A 16,358-nucleotide genomic window follows, 5' to 3' on the forward strand; every position below is an offset into this window, starting at 1 on the left:
GGATTGTACTTCAGATAGCTGTAGATAGAGGCTGTACCAAAACCAACATTAATTTATCCACCATGACCACGAGTTTCATGGTTTTGCCTGCACATTCACTAAAGAAACATGAGAGTTCGTGGATTGAGTAGCGTCATTAGATTAGATAGACAAGCCCCCCCATCATGACATGGCAGCTGAAAACTTGAAACCCCTCTACTGGGAATACGCCTCGAACGGTCGGCTTCGTCGCGCCCTCGGCGACACTAAACTCGAGTGCAGGTGTTGTTAGTACCCGGACGCAGGATGTCTGGCGCTCCCCGCCAAATCCTGCCGGGCTCCGGCACGGCTGCGAACATGGCTCTCAACGCGTTCCGTGTGAGTGTGGAGCGTAGTCGAGTGCGTGAGCTCGCCAGCGACTCCAGATCGGTGAACAGTTCGTCCACGTCCAGAAGACTGTCCCGCGGTGCAAGTCTTGGGCGAAACATCACGCTCAATGCCAAGGTGGCCGCAGCAACCAGCCCTCGGGGCTCCATGTCCGAATCGGCAGCAATTGCAGCATTGAAAGGGCAACAAGAAGGCCCGCCGTCAGCTCGAGTATCGAGTGCCGCAGGAATGTTTAGCAGTCGGTTCTCCGCCATGCCCGTTCAATTCGGCGTGACGGACTTCATGCAGAGCATCATCAATGCGTCTCCAGGCTGCTATGCTGATGACGATGGTTCCAGTGACATCATGGAGCGGTATAACTTCTTCGCGCACGGCAAGCGCTTTCTCGTAAGTCAATTTCTAGCTAAGTTGCTACTTAGTACGTATGTTCAGGAGAACTTACACCAAAATTATTTTGTATGCGTGAAGTTTGCGCCGTGTTCACTCGGTATCTTCGACGAGGCCAACAAGTTTCGGCAGATCGTGGTCTGGCTTGTTACCTCGAAATTGTTCGACCAGATTGTTTTACTGCTCATCGCTACCAACTCCGTGATGCTTGCGATTGTGGACGTCCGACATGTCGATGCAGACGGGAATCCTGCCAGTGAAGGATCACTACGAAATACGATGGCAGACTACTCCAACAGCATTTTTACTGCGCTATTCACATTCGAGTGCTTGCTTAAAATTGTGGCGATGGGTCTAATTGGCGACCGCGGAGCGTATCTCATGGACCCGTGGAATTGGATCGACTTCACAGTGGTGGTAGTGGGGCTGATTGCAGCTTTACCGAGTATCCCAGCTACAGCAGGTATGCGCGCGTTGCTTGTACTTCGTCCGCTACGATTTTTCAACGCTGTACCAGGCATAAAAAAGCTCGTGACAGCACTGCTCAAGTCCATCCCAGAGCTTCTTACAGTCGTAGCCTTTCTTTCGTTTCTCTTCTTCTTTTACGGAGTTATCGGAGTACAACTTTACAGTGGAGCGATGCACTCACGCTGCCGCCTGTCGCCACATCCGCTAGCTCTCGACCCGAACATCTCGCTCAAGGAACTACCAGCCTATCAGGAACAGGTTGTGGCTGCACCTGAGCTTTTCAGGTGTCTTGACGAAGATTCATTACCGCTCCAAGCAGAAATGAACTCTTGGACTCATGATTCTTCACCATGGAAAACGCCGCGGGTTTGCTTCTGGCCCGTTTCCAGTGATGGCTCCGCAGAGCTGTGCAATCTCAATGATGAACAAGCCTGTCCCATCGGCCAGACGTGTGGATCAGACTACGATCGCAATGGCAACTTTCGCTTTACCCACCCAGACTACCAGATACGCGCGAAATTGGAGTTGGGAGTGACGTACGATTCTGATCTGGACTTTGGCATACTTGGTTTCGATCATATTGGACAAACGGCCATGGTGCTTTTCATCTGTATGCCGCGCGAGGGATGGACTGACGTTATGTATATGCTTCAAGACGCTGGGTATACCACTTCCGTGGCCATTTACTTGGTGTCTTTCGTGTTAGTGAGTTCATACTTTATGTTGAATCTAGCGCTTGCCGTTATCTGGGAAAACTTCTCGGATGCATCGCTGGTTGAGGCCGAAGAGCGAAAGCTCCAGCGCGAGATCGCCGCGTCAATGCCGCCGTCACCGACAACCAAGGGGAAACCTTCTGTGGTGCGCACTACTCGAGAATTCGTCAGACATGCACTCGATCATTGGGTCTTTAGCGCTGCTGTGACAGCGCTAATCCTACTGAACACTGTATTACTTTCCCTCGACCAGTACCCCGTTGATGATGAGCTGGCATCAATTGTCGATGTGATTAATTTCGTATTGACGCAAATTTTCTTGTTGGAAGCGCTGCTTAAGATTTTCGGGCTGGGTTATCAACGGTGGTCTGAGGACCGCTACAATTTGTTTGATGCTTTAGTTGTGATGCTGGGGATCATCGAGGCCACTGTATCACCTCCTCAGTTTTTGTCGGGTTCAACGCATGCCAAGTCGCAATCCTTTGCTGGCCTGCGCTCCATGCGTATTTTTCGGTTGTTCAAGCTGGCAAGGTACGAACTTTTCTATTCCATGATCATTGCAATGGCGCTAACCATATATATTTTCGCTCACACGTACAGATCTTGGCCATCTTTGCAGAAACTTATTCGTTTGATCGCGAACGCGGTGAGCGAAGTTGGCAATTTTAGTGTATTCCTGCTGCTCTTCATGTATGTGTACGCTCTTCTGGGCATGCAGATTTTTGGCAACCGCTTTCGCTTCGACTCCAATGGAATACCGTTAACCTCGCCTGCAGCCGACACTGATGGTGAGGAATACGTCCCTCGTGCCAACTTCGATTCATTACTTTGGTCTGGTGTCACAGTATTCCAGGTATTGACGGGTGAAAACTGGAACAATGTGCTATTCGACGGCTGGCGTACAACTGGCACGACCGCCTTATTTTACTTCATATCGCTCGTGGTATTCGGGAATTTTATCGTACTCAACTTGTTTCTAGCAATCCTACTGAGCCATTTCGAAGACGCTGAAGAAGCTAGTCAAGAGGCAAATATTATCGAGGCCAAGGAGGCGCTGCGCACTAAATCTCGTGTCACACCTATGATGACGTCCACCTCATTGCAACCAGCAGATAACGCGCGAGCGGGAACTCGCAGACGTGTAACTCCCGCGATTGAAGACAGTGCGCCCGGATCAAACTTGCGCTCACAGTCCAATCGAGACTCGCTAACATCTGTGACGAGGGGATCCGGGCGATTGGGGAACCCTCAAAGTTACCATAGCCGACGCATGTCCAAGACAGAGTTAAGCATATTGCCGGTGGAGACAATGTTGCTAAAGACAAAAACTCCGCAAGGTCAATCTCTGTACACTTTCGGCCCGTACAACCCGCTCCGGCGCTTCGCGTGGAATATTATCTCGCACCCTCGCTTTGATAGCGCTATCCTTGGGTTCGTGATTGCCAGCACGGCGTGTGTGGCACTCGATAACCCTCTTTCTGCCCCTGAAAGTACTTTTGTCGTGGTGGTGGGTTATGTGGACTCCGTATTTGCAGCAATCTTCGTGCTTGAGGTGGTTATGAAAATTATCGCACAAGGGCTCTGCTTGCACCCGAACGCGTACTTGCGCAATGGCTGGAATGTTATGGACTTCGTTATCACGGCTGTAGCAATCCCAGGTCTCCAGTTTTTTTCGAGTGGTACGAGCTCCCAGCAATTGAAGTTCATCTCAAGCTTGCGAACTTTTCGTGCGCTGCGTCCCCTACGCATGATCCATAGAAACCCCGGATTGAAGCTCGTCGTCAGCTCATTGGTGTCTGCCATCCCACAGATGCTGAACGTGGGCATGGTGTGTCTACTTCTTCTCTTGATTTTTAGCATCATTGCGGTTAACAACCTGAAAGGACGATTCTTTGCTTGCAGTGGCGATGTTTTCGACGCTCTTACGACTGCCCAACAGGCGTTAATCATGAGCCCACGCGCGTGGGATAACCTCTTAGCTGAAGAGAAATTATGGTTCAATGATACTGCTGCGGCACTTTATGCTAGTGCTTCTGCTTTGGCAGCAACCACTACTGAAGACGTCCACGGTGTGGACGGAATCACGTCACGAATGGTCTGTGGCTATTTGAACGCGTCGTGGCAGCGCACGATCCCGCAGAACTTTGACAATGTTTTGTATGCACTCCTCGCGTTCTATGAAATCAGCACCACAGAGGGATGGATCACGCTCATGCTTGCAGGTGTCGATGCTACGGATGTGGATATGCAACCCATTGCTAACCACCACGAAAGTTGGACGTTATTCTTTATTGCGTTCATTTTTCTTGGCTCATTCTTCTTCATCCAGCTCTTCATTGGCGTTGTGATTGAAAACTTTAATCGGATGAAGGAAACCTTGGATGGTACACGATTGCTATCATGTTCACAGCGAGAATGGTTACTGATCAACCAAGCGGTACTCAAGTTGCGGCCGAAACGCAAGATACGATCTCCACGAGGTGCTTTTCGTCTGTATTGTTTTCGCTTGGCGCGAAGCCCAATGCTGGAGACCGTAACGATGGGAGCCATCATGCTGAATACGTTCTTCATGGGTCTTACGTACTTCGGCGAGGAAGACCTATACTCGCGCATCATTGAGTATGCCAATGTGTTCTTCACTTTGCTCTTCGCACTTGAGGCGGCAATCAAAATCGCAGGATTGGGGCACTATTACTGGAAGGATTCCTGGAATATCTTCGACTTTATAGTGGTTGTTGGCTCTTGTTTCGGTATGATCTACACGTGGGTAGGAGGTGATGCAGTGGGGTCAAGCGCTGCCATGATCCGCGGCGTTCGAGTTTTGAGGCTCATTCGGCTCATTCAAACAGCTCCATCACTGCGGCAGCTTGTCAATACCCTGCTGTTTACGTTGCCATCCCTCATCAACATCGGTGGTTTTCTACTTCTCGTGTTCTTCATTTATGCTGCGGTGGGGGTTCAGCTATTCGCCAAAGTCAAGCTGGGCGATCTACTCACTCCGTTTGCCAACTTCCAGAGCATTTCTACAGCCATGATTACACTGGTAAGGTTTCCTAGACAACTTCCGGTCATATATCGATGCTGACATTTGGTTGTATATGTAGATTCGCTGCGCGACAGGCGAGAGGTGGAACGACCTTATGCACGAGCTCGCTGAGAGTGACAACTGCATAGATGACCCATATTACGACCCGAATATGTGTGGGTTTGCGAACTTTGAGGGTTGCATACCGCTAGACGGCTGTGGCTCTCCCATCGCATATCTGTACTTCTGCAGCTTCACGATGCTGATCACGTACATTCTCCTCAACATCTTTATCGCTGTCATCCTCGAGGGCTTCGCCAACGAGAAAGACCAAGCCAATGGAGTATTACTACCCCAACATGTACGTGCCTCACAACAGCTTTAGCTAACACCATGCTGACAACTTATCGTGCACACGCATTTATGCATTCTATCACAGTACGAAAACTTTGTCGAGACCTGGTCGATTCTTGACCCCGAAGCCACAGGAATGATCGAATGGCACCTTCTCCCCAAGCTCATCCAGCAACTTGACGAACCTCTTGGCTATGGCTGCCACGATAACGAAGTCTCGGTGAAGGAGGTCACAGCCTTTATCGGTACATAAACCTTCTATTGACCTCGTAATAGCAGACACCAATGCTAACTTTGTTTTCGTAGAGTTTCTGGACATCGGAGTCTACAACGGCAACCGCGTGTTCTTCAACGACGTTGTGCGCAAACTCGGCAAGTTCGTGCTGGACATTGTACGTGATACCATACATTTGTTTGGTAGTTGGTTGCTGTAGTCGACTTCTTCTCGCTAGTCGTTCATTTGTCTGACAATCACCCAATGCAGGTCAATGAAGCGCCTGTACCCGACTTGCCGAGCACTATTGCAGTCAGCCAGAAGTGGCGCCTGCTCCTGAAGGGCGGCAAGATGCGCAAGCAGGAGCGGTACCAGGTGAAGCATCTGCACGCTTCCGTTCTGCTACACGACGCCGTGCGCTCGCTCATCTTTCGCGACGAGCTCCGCGCGCGCGTGCAGAAGTTCACGGAGCTGACCAAAGACGTCCTGGGCTCACAGCCGAAACACGACGTGCCAGCGAGCCGAAGGAGCAGCATTGCGCTGCCCAGTTACGCCGAGGAGGAGGAATCGCGCTAGAGTCAGCGAGCTGAAGCGTCGTTTGTATGGGTTTCAGTATGCCGGTAGTTGAAGTACTCTGCGACCCTCGCAAGGGTGGACAAAGAAACGGCTACGGAGTTATATGGTGGACATTCTATGACGCATATCGGTCCGAATCGATGCCAGCGTGAGTCGAGGTCTGACTGAGTGAGCACAAATTGCTGGTTGGCAGGAGACTGCGGGACCCGTCGGTCGTGAGCGGCATCAGCTCTCTCAGTGCGGCTGAGCTGGGGGAGGTACTGCGTCCCCCCACCACGTTGGAGACGGTCAAGGAAGGTCCTCGACGTCAGCTCAAAGTCATGTCCATTGTCGGCTTGTGCTACTTTGCGGTGGGTACCATTTGACAATGCTTTGCTCAGCAAGCTTGACAAACTCAAAGTCGCTAACGTGTGCATATGGCTCGACATCGTATGGCTTGCAGGTTTGCGGCGGACCCATTGGCTCCGAGTACATCATTTCCGGTGCGTACAAACCTCGCGATCGTCCGATTTGAATCCCCAATTAATTAGCTCCTCTGGTTTGTTCATTGTTATTGTAGCTGGTGGTCCGCTGATCGGATTCATCTTTTTGCTGTTGTTTCCCTTCATCTTCGGGATCCCAATCGCTTACGTGACGGCTGAGCTGAGCACCACCTTCCCACAGGACGGCAAGTGATTCAAGTCATTGAACTGTACCAGGGAGCGGGCTGGACATTATTAACACCGTTGTTGTTGTTGTAGTTGTTGTTAATATTTTCAGGAGGCTACACGGTTTGGGTGCTGAATGCTCTGGGACCTTTCTGGGCTTTCCAGACGGGCTACTGGGCGTGGGTTTCAGGCGTGATCGACAACGCCATTTACCCTGCACTTGCAGTGGCTACGTTCACTGATGTCTATGGATCCATCGACTCGCCCGTTGCAGAGTACTTCATCAAAGCAGCCATCGCGGTAGCGCTGGCGCTTCCGAATCTGCTGGGTATCCGCATCGTGGGCAGAGGAATGGCGGTCATGTCATGATTCCGTTCGCCGTCCTATTCATTTGGGGAGTGGTGCGCGCCAAGGATTGGGGTGCAGTGAGCGAAGTTCGTCGTTCTGACATCGTGTACGATGAAAATGGAGATTTCGTCAGCATGTCTGGCGGTCTTGATGTAAGTGTGTGAATTAGGGGGCGGTGCTTCTCGGGCGGTTTGGTGAAGCTAACTTTGTGTTGTTGTGCGTGACGTTGTTCAGATCGATTGGTCGCTGCTGATCAACACGCTCTTCTGGAACTTCAACGGTGCCGTTGGGATGTCGGTGTTCGGTGGCGAGGTAGCCAACCCAGGGTATACGTATCCACGCGCGCTGCTGCTCTCCGTGCTGCTGGTGGCGCTCACATACTTGGCGCCACTGTTTGGTGCCACGGTGTTCAACTCGCCGCACTGGACGACGTGGGAAGAAGGGTCGTTCTCAAGCATAGCGGAAGACATCGGCGGGAGCTTTCTCTCGAACTGGGTTGTTCTGGCGACCTTCTGCAGCAATGCCGGCATGTACATCGCTGAGCTCTTTTGCGACTCGTTCCAGATCCTGGGAATGGCGGAATGTGGCCTCGCTCCAGTATTCCTAAAGGCGTAAGTTGACCCTCGATCTCATAAATGCGTATTATATTGCTAACACCTTGATTTATATTTTCCTTCGGCTATACAATAGGCGCAACAAACGCTTCAACACGCCTCACAACGCGGTCTTTGCCAGTCTCGTGATCATCCTCGTCCTCATCAAGTTCGAATTCGACGAGATTCTCGGCAGACCAATGCGCTTTCAGCTTTCTATCAGCTGCTGATTTTGATCGCGTTCGTCAAGCTGCGCTTCTCGCAACCCGATACCGAACGCCCGTTCAAAGGTACGCCACCAACAAACGCGTTATCGTTGTACGCTTATGATCAACTCACCGTGGTATGACTATTCACTTTGTTATGTTTGACAACATTCAGTCCCCGGAAATAGTGCTCTCCTGATCATCGCCCTCTTGATCACAACCGGTCTTCTCATTTACATCGCGGTTGACGTCTTTTTCACGATCACCCCGGCGATGTTAGTCGTGGGCATGACGCTTGCTGGCCTTTTCTACGCTCGTTGGAAAAAGTTCACCCGCGCGCAATTTCGTCAACTTGCCACCAACTCCGAGTCCTGACGAAGCTTCGAAATGGCGAACATTAATCAATTGAATGCGATCAATTCTGGAGCGATTCCCTCGATTGGTGCCCCACCTCTCATTTTTGATCGTCTTGGATGCAGTGCCCCCACCAACCTAGTACCAAAAGATTGTTGGAGAGGGGCTGTCCAAAGTGCACGGTGTACACTATCGGACTCGCCCCCATGTCCTGTGCTACAACACACGCATACAAGCAAAGCACACTTAAGACTATCACCTGCGCTTGCGCTGGATCCATGCGGAGCTGCGTCCTCGCAGTCGTTGTGGCAGCCAAAGCATACGCGTTTGATGAACACGTGTGCCGGTATGCCCGCACATATTATGCAGGGCTCACACGCCACCTACAACGTTGCATTTTGTTGCGGATTATACTGATCCCCACTATACTACTTGCAGTTGGAGTAAGACAAAAGGTGAAAGAGAAGAATCTAGGCCTCAGTTGAGAATATACACACTGCCAACAAGGTGGCTTTTGCCGCCCAGCTGAGTGTTGTCGTTGCTTTCATCTCTGCGTGAGCAGCACCAAGAGGACACTCCACTTCAGGTTATGAGCCCAAGGCTGACGTGAGGGGAGCACAGCAACTAGGACGTCATGGCGGAGCAGAAGAAGACGCCCAAGGAGTCACACGAGGAGAAGAGGACGATCCCGCCGTTTGACGGCAAGCACTACGAGGTCTGGCACGAGCGAGTGAAGCTTAAGCTGGAGAGGAAGAAGCCGTGGAAGTACTGCAAGGAGGACTTGCCCGAGCCGGACGAGAGCAAGGAGGCGGAGACGCACGCGACGTGGACGAGCGAGATGGCCCACGCCAAGGAGATCATCTACGACGCGATGACGAATAACATAATGAAGACTGTGAAGTATGAACCCACCCCATTTCGTGTCATGGAGCGCCTGAAAAAGAGATTTATGGGCAAAACGTACCTGAAGTACGCTGAGGAGAGGGCCAAGCTCAGTCGGCTACGGCTCGCTCCCAACGGCAATGTGCCAGATCACCTGAGCGAGATGCGTCGGCTGATGGAGACCATTGCTGGAGTCGGGCGTCCTGTGGACGAGTATGTAAAGCCAGCACTATTGATTGGATCGCTGCCGCGCGAATATGATCATGTTGTACAGACGTTTCTCGCCAGTCACAAGCCCCAAAATGCTGATGATCCTCCTAATTATGAACAACTTGAACTCGCATTGGAGATGCTTACGACCATCGCCAAGGTCGGAAAGCAGAGGGCGCCAAGGACAATGATGAAGAAGAAAAGGTGTTCTTTGCTGGTGGAGGAAGAGGTCGAGGACGTGGTCGCGGCCGTGGACGTGGTGGTCGATCTGGTGGACACGGGCGCGGTTCCGGTGGTGGACGTGGTTCTGGCGGTCGCGGGAGCCGAGGTGGTGGACGTGGAGCTGGACGTGGCCAAGCCGGCAGTGGACAAAAGCCAGGTGGTGCTTGCTATCACTGCCATGAAGCAGGGCATCATGTGTTTGATTGCCCGTTTCTTGGCAAGCGACCTCCAGCCGAAGATCGCAGCAGCACCCAAGCTCAGAAGCGCGTGAAAATGAGTGGAGGAAAGAGTACTAAGGCTGCTGAAAAGAGTAACTATGCTAATGAAAGTGATGACAGCGCGTATGTTATTCTTCAAGTAATGAAAACTAGCCGAGCGCCGCCGCTACGCGGCGGTTTTTTTTAGTTAGTTGGCGCTTCACTCGCTATGCTCGCTCCGCTACTGGAGCAGGCTGCCTACGCTTCACTACGGCAGTGGCGGACCCGTTCCGCTCGCCTCGTCGGCTCGCTGCACTACTCTCAATGTCAGGTTAGTACTACAGAGGCTGGGGCGGGTCCTGCGGCCCCGCAATATCGTATGAGGGGGTCGCCTTCGGCAACGGGGCCGCCTTCGCTGCGCTCGGCAGCTACTCGTACTTAGTAGGATCCGTACTTAGTGAATAAGCGTGACGATTTTGTGACGGACGGACACCGCGTCTTTCTGATTGATTCTTTAGATGAAAATGCCGGTTGCAGACAAAGCTCATTATAACTGGTACCTGGACCCTGGTGCATCGAGTCATATCTCGAACCAGCTCACTGATTTCATGGAGTTCACGCCTCTTAGCGCCCGGATTCGAGTTGGAGGAAAGAACTCGCTGAGTGTTGAGGGTATTGGTACTGTGGTTAAGGAGCTGGAGACTACTGGTGGGAGGTGTTCACTGACGCTGCGAGGAGTTCGTTATGCTCCAGAGCTGCAGTGCAGTCTCTACTCTGTGCGACCAATATCTGCCTGAACGCGATCGTGTGAAGGTGCACTTTGATGAGGCAGATCGTGCTGATGTTATCTTACAGTCTGGTGTGACTACCGCTCAAGTTGATTATACCAATCTCTATCGCTTGAAGTTGGAGAGACCCCATGGTGGCGCTACCAGCTCGAGTGAGTAGTTTGGAGCTGAGTTTGAAGAGCCAAATACTTTCGGTGACGCTATGAAGAGTGAACACTCATTGCAATGGAAAAATGCAGCTGATGATGAGTTTGATTCGTTGATGAAGAACGATACCTGGGAGTTGGTGCCGCGTGAGAAGCACATGAAAGTGCTGCAGAATCGCTGGATCTTTCGCGTCAAGTATCTAGCGAGCGGAGAGATCGAGAGATTCAAAGCCAGGCTCGTGATCAAGGGCATCATGCAGATTTATGGTATCGACTACCTTGAGGTGTACTCGCCTGTTGTGAGGCTGGAGACACTGCGTGTTCTCTTGACACTGGCGGCTGTTTGGGATTATGAAGTGCATCAGATGGGTGTCACTACTGCTTTCTTGAATGGAGCGATCGACGTGGAGGTCTATATGGAGCAGCCTGAAGGCTGCAAAGTGAAAGGCAACGAGGACTGGGTGTGCAGATTGAAGAAGAGCCTGTACGGCTTGAAGCAGGCACCCAGGGTGTGGTTTCAGCTGCTCAAGTCATTCCTGGAGGAGCAGGGCTTCACGATGTTGCAGTCGGAGGCCTGCGTGGCTGTTAACCCTTCTAGCCCCAGACCTTATTCTATATCCTACAGAATAAGCATTAGACTTGATTAAAGTATACTTCAAAACCTGTCAAAGATTTGCTGTTGGAAGCCCTTTCGCATCTTGCGGTCAAGCGCTGGGTACATTGTGCACAGAACAGCTACGAAAGTGAACAAAACATGCTCAATGTATCCACCATATGCCGAAATGGGGAGCTTCAATTGGTCGTGGCGAGCGTAGAGCACGCTCAAAACCTGCTACATGGTAATACCTTGCAAGGCGGCTAAGGCTGCATACTTCGGCTCCAGCCACCCATCTTCGGCACGTCGCGATAAACGCGGAGGAAGAAATCGCCCTGTTTCTAACTGACGTAGTGAGGAGGAACTGGGCGAATTCTTCCTTGTGCTTGACATTAGCGCATCATTAGATTTCTTTAGCCCACCAAACAAGCTTGTTACGATTGTCTCTCTAACAACACCAGGGAGCTTGCATGATCAATAGCCCGTAATGACACGCACTACACACGGTTCCTCTTGTACGAAACAGGACAATATATGATATTCATGCCAACGTCTACTTCTTCCTTTACATGCGCACGCTCTTCAATGTTCGCGCCAGCCGTGGGTCATCTTCGCCGTTTTGGCAGCCTCCACTTTGCTCTGTAGCCTCCGGCACTGCCGCTCCATTCCTGCCGCTTTCATCGGTAGCCTCCGGCATAGCCTCTGTCCCTTCTTCTGTAATCTCCGGTGTAACCTCATCACGCGGAGAGCTTCTTCTGTAGCATCCGTCGTAGCATCTACCGCTTCTTCTGTAGTCTCCGGTGTAGCCACACCATGAGGAGCGCTTCTTCTGTAGCCTCTTGAGTAGCCACTGCATCAGCTACAATATAGCGGTAGACCCGGCAGCAGCCGGCTTCGTAGGAACCGATGAGGTTGTGCGCTGACTCCGCAATCGATCTGCCAATCGGGCCACACGCGAGAGCTCATAGCGTCGTCTGGGTCGGATCACCAGGTCTGGTAATCAACATCGCAACGTAGAATCAATATACCACTAGTACAATGTTACAGAGCAAAGTACACGCTCTCGCTTACCTGTAGATCACAATGGCGCTCATCATGATCGTCTTCGGCCATGGTCCTTGGCCACTTGGGCGCGCTCGACGGGCCCCAACAAAGCTTGCATTGCGACGTCTTGAACAGCGCAGTTTCGGAATGATGGAAAGTACGAGTGGCTGACCCGCGGCGGTTTTAGGCTTCCACCCGAATTTTCAAACCTGTTGATGGTTTATACTCGTCCGTCTATTACCGCTGAATAAACCCCGTTTATCTTCCCATCGCTAATCTAACAGGAAGATGTGCACAATACCGGCTATACAAACATCCATATGCGAAGTTCGAAAGAGAGGACAAGTTTGCTGGATATTATGTCCTGTGACAATGCTTATTCTGTAGGATACAGAATACGGGGTTAGAGGGGTTAAAGTAATTGATGGGCAGTTAGTCTTCATCCCTCTCTATGTTGATGATTTGATTCTGTTTGCCCCTTCGATGGAGCTCATCAACAAGATGAAGAAGATGTTCGAGGACCGATTTGCGATGAAGGATCTCGGGGAGTTACACTACCTACTAGGCTGGGAGATCACGCGGAACCGGGCCGAGAGGACGATGTTCATTGGACAGCAGAAGTATGCCGAGACCGTGCTCAAGCGGTTCAACATGCAGGACTGCCATGGCTGCAAGACGCCGAGCACGGCGGATCTGAAGCTGAGCAAAGCCACGTGTCCGACCGAAAACGATGAGAGGCAACTGATGACATCGAAGCCTTATCGTGCTGTGGTTGGCAGCCTGATGTACCTGATGCTCGGTACCCGGCCCGATCTGGCCTACCTGGTTAGAGAGTGCAGTCAGTTCTTGGAAAACCCAGGTCTGTTGCATTGGAGAGCTGCAAAACGTGGATTGCGCTACCTGAAAGAGACAGCGGACTGGGGGATCCAGCTTGGTGGGCTGGCGTGGTCAGATCAAAAGCTGGATGATCACCTGAGAGCATACGCCGATGCGGATTTTGCAAATCGAGTTGATGATCGAAAGTCGGTTGCAGGCTACGTGACTCAATTATGTGGGAGCATCATTTCGTGGAGCAGCCAGACGGAGAAGACCGTCGCGCTGCACACGACCGAGGCCGAATATATGGCTCTTAGTCTACTGGTGCAGGAGGTGGTGCACTTGCGCCAAATGCTGAAGGAGCTATAGGTGCAGCAAAAGCAGCCATCCCAAGTCTTTGTGGACAATGAAAGTGGGAAGAAAGTTGCCAGCAACCCTGTGTTTCACTCCCGGACCAAGCACATCGATGTGCGCCACCACTTCGTGCGTGAGCGCATCGATTGGAAGGAAATCGACGTGCATCGGGTGCCAGGGGTTGACAACGTGGCCGATGCTTTTACAAAGCCATTAGCACGTCCGGCATTTGAAAAACACAGAGCAGCAATGGGATTATTGTCGAGGGCAAGATTTGGAGATGAAAATTGATGGGAATCCGTAGGTGGGGCTGTTGCGGATTATACTGATCCCCACTATACTACTTGCAGTTGGAGTAAGACAAAAGGTGAAAGGGAAGAATCTAGGCCTCAGTTGAGAATATACACACTGCCAACAAGGTGGCTTTTGCCGCCCAGCTGAGTGTTGTCGTTGCTTTCATCTCTGCGTGAGCAGCACCAAGAGGACACTCCACTTCACATTTCTTTCGCTTTGTCGGCGTACGTGGCGGCGAATCGCCCCTCTCTCTACTGCATCACTGCCATTTAAAAGGGTTATTTGCAGTCCACATTGAACAGTTCATTCACACGATTGGACGCGCTTGCAATGATCTCGCACTCATACACGAATACGCACTCTACGGGAACCTCCGCTCGCTCCAACGCTCTTTCGGGACGCCGCAGCTCGTAAGGCAAAAAAATGTTTGTAGACACCACAGTAAGTACACGGGTGATGGACGTACAAAGTCAGTGACTGTGCTGAACTTCAATTTTGAAAAAACCTGGTACGACATTTAGATATGTGGTAAAACCGCGCATTTCGAGGTTCTGGTGCTAAAAATAGCTAATTCGCAGCCGTTTTCGCGCTACAAGCTCTGCAAAAAGTCGTCTCGGGCGCTGTATTTTTGGGAAACGGGTTTTAGAACGGCGAGACTGGATTGGCTCAGTGGTGTGGACAGTGCACAGCACGTGTAAAACTGACTTTATGCGATAAAACGTACTGAATGCATTAACCCATCTGCTTCAATCCCTATCCAATCATAGAGGCTCTCTACGACTATAACACTGTCAAAGCAAAAGTTCTACTAGTGAAAGTATACAGTTCCACAATAACGTTGTATCATGCGATGGTGTAGTTAAACCCTAAGGTGCCTCCGGCAATGAGTATTGTGCCATCGAATGCTAGATCATGTTCATCCAGTAGGTTTTTGTAAGATCTATTCGTTTGCGAAGGTCGCAGTGGTCAGTTCGCTCTAGTTTTACCGCTTTTCCTTGAGGAAAATTTGCCTGCCCATTAGGGTTCTTACTCCTAAAAAGAGTTGCTGTCTTAAGGGCGGCAGGTACACCGTTCACCCTAATTAGTCGTGTGACCTAAATAGTCGTGCACCTTTGATAATTATTCTTCATTTTCACCTAAAATCGAGAAAAGAGACCGTAAATGTGTAGAACTCGGCAAGCCGAATTACGTAGTACATTTAGGTTTTTATAGATTGGAATAGTTTTTCAGAAAACTGAAATTGAAAACAGGGTGAATCACTCTTCAGGTCGTACACGGTAAATAGTCATGGCACGACTAATTAGGGTGAACGGTGTAGCCGTCAACTCTCCCTTGCGGCCGCCACGGTGGATATGAACGTGTTCCCCTTGTATTCTTCTTTTATTCAAGCCGCGGATGGACTCAAACGCACAAGTATTGGTGGAGATATGATGTCCTATTTCGAACGTTACAAAATTCGGCGACTTACTAGCCCCTTCATTTTCTGCCAGTACAATATCCGACAGCAGCAATCCAAACTAACCCTATATATGCTTCCCATCCCAGATTGGGGGTGGGGGTGGGGGTGTTTAAGGGTATCTTGAAGTAAGAACATCAACTGACAAGTGGTTTAGTAAAACTAACATCATATTCGCAAATGCTCTTAAAGTCATACCCACGGCCGATCGCGGGTCCCACATTCTCTGTTTAGCGACCGACCCTAGCCCAGATCACTATTGCAGACAGACAGAAAACGAAAAATCCATGATTCTTCAATGCAAAGACAATTACGCCAGGGACACCGAAAACAATGCTTACGTCTGCTATTGTACAGTCCGCCTCAATCGTACCCAGCTCGATATTTGTACTGATTCATACCAGTGTCGTCGGTAGCACACCAGTTCAAACTGCCCACGCATATAAACCTTTTGAAAAGCCCGATGCGACACCGGGGTCATACCAGTGTGATGGGTATCCTACTGGTTCAGTCTGCCCACGCATTTAAACCTTTTGGAGGGCCCAGTGTGGCACTAGGGTCATACCGGTTTCAACAAAAGTTACCAGTTAGAGGTCAAGAGGGGTCATTATTTGACTTGATGTACCACGGATATAATCTGATTTGATCTGCGATAGCAACACTAACGTTGCTTCCTATCCCAGTATAATCACGTAGTAAATGTTTCATAGCCTGGGCAAATGTGCGTCAAAAATCTAAAATGTGATTTCAGGATGCACCCATTGTGCTTTGCAGATAAAATGTCGCCCCATTTTAAGACCTAGATCGAAGAAGGCCGGTCCACAAATCAGGACACAAAGAAGAGGCGGTAGGGATATCTATCAAAACCTGGAATAAATCGGTCAGAACCTGGAACAAAATGCTGATAGGTAAAATTACAGGTGTGGTGGAGTGGATCCGCTGGAATTAGCAGGGATCCCACACTCACACACTGCGCCCAGACACCGACTAACGGAGGGGGTACTCCGATAACCGTAGGGTTGCTGAGGGGCTCACCTTGTGTACCCGTCGGTGGGCTGGATCTGCTCTCTCGTTGACACGAGATGCGCAGCGGGTGAGCTTGA

At 50.7% G+C, this 16,358-nt stretch overlaps 3 protein-coding genes across 3 annotated transcripts; all 3 read left to right on the forward strand.

Annotated features, from left to right (window-relative positions):
- Window positions 1–1,032: 1,032 nt before the first annotated feature.
- On the forward strand, window positions 1,033–6,103 carry PHYSODRAFT_476023 (hypothetical protein; the record flags this gene model as incomplete). The annotated part of the gene is made up of 7 exons (XM_009517489.1): window positions 1,033–2,465; window positions 2,535–3,073; window positions 3,272–4,977; window positions 5,039–5,320; window positions 5,399–5,558; window positions 5,620–5,705; window positions 5,798–6,103. 7 exons carry the CDS (start codon window positions 1,033–1,035, stop codon window positions 6,101–6,103), a joined length of 4,512 nt encoding a protein of 1,503 aa, XP_009515784.1.
- Window positions 6,104–6,423: 320 nt separating this feature from the next.
- Window positions 6,424–8,272, forward strand: PHYSODRAFT_309368 (hypothetical protein; the record flags this gene model as incomplete). The annotated part of the gene is made up of 9 exons (XM_009517490.1): window positions 6,424–6,453; window positions 6,546–6,585; window positions 6,663–6,770; window positions 6,863–7,107; window positions 7,164–7,250; window positions 7,333–7,709; window positions 7,789–7,849; window positions 7,888–7,981; window positions 8,073–8,272. 9 exons carry the CDS (start codon window positions 6,424–6,426, stop codon window positions 8,270–8,272), a joined length of 1,242 nt encoding a protein of 413 aa, XP_009515785.1.
- A 1,476-nt stretch (window positions 8,273–9,748) lies between these two features.
- PHYSODRAFT_472900 (hypothetical protein) lies at window positions 9,749–10,559 on the forward strand (the record flags this gene model as incomplete). Its single annotated transcript, XM_009517491.1, has 2 exons — window positions 9,749–9,922; window positions 10,281–10,559. Coding segments are annotated over 2 exons (453 nt in total), but the record flags the coding sequence as incomplete, so codon positions are not given.
- Window positions 10,560–16,358: the final 5,799 nt, after the last annotated feature.

The sequence above is a fragment of the Phytophthora sojae genome, assembly GCF_000149755.1.
Source record: "Phytophthora sojae unplaced genomic scaffold PHYSOscaffold_1, whole genome shotgun sequence".
Taxonomy (NCBI): domain Eukaryota; phylum Oomycota; class Peronosporomycetes; order Peronosporales; family Peronosporaceae; genus Phytophthora; species Phytophthora sojae.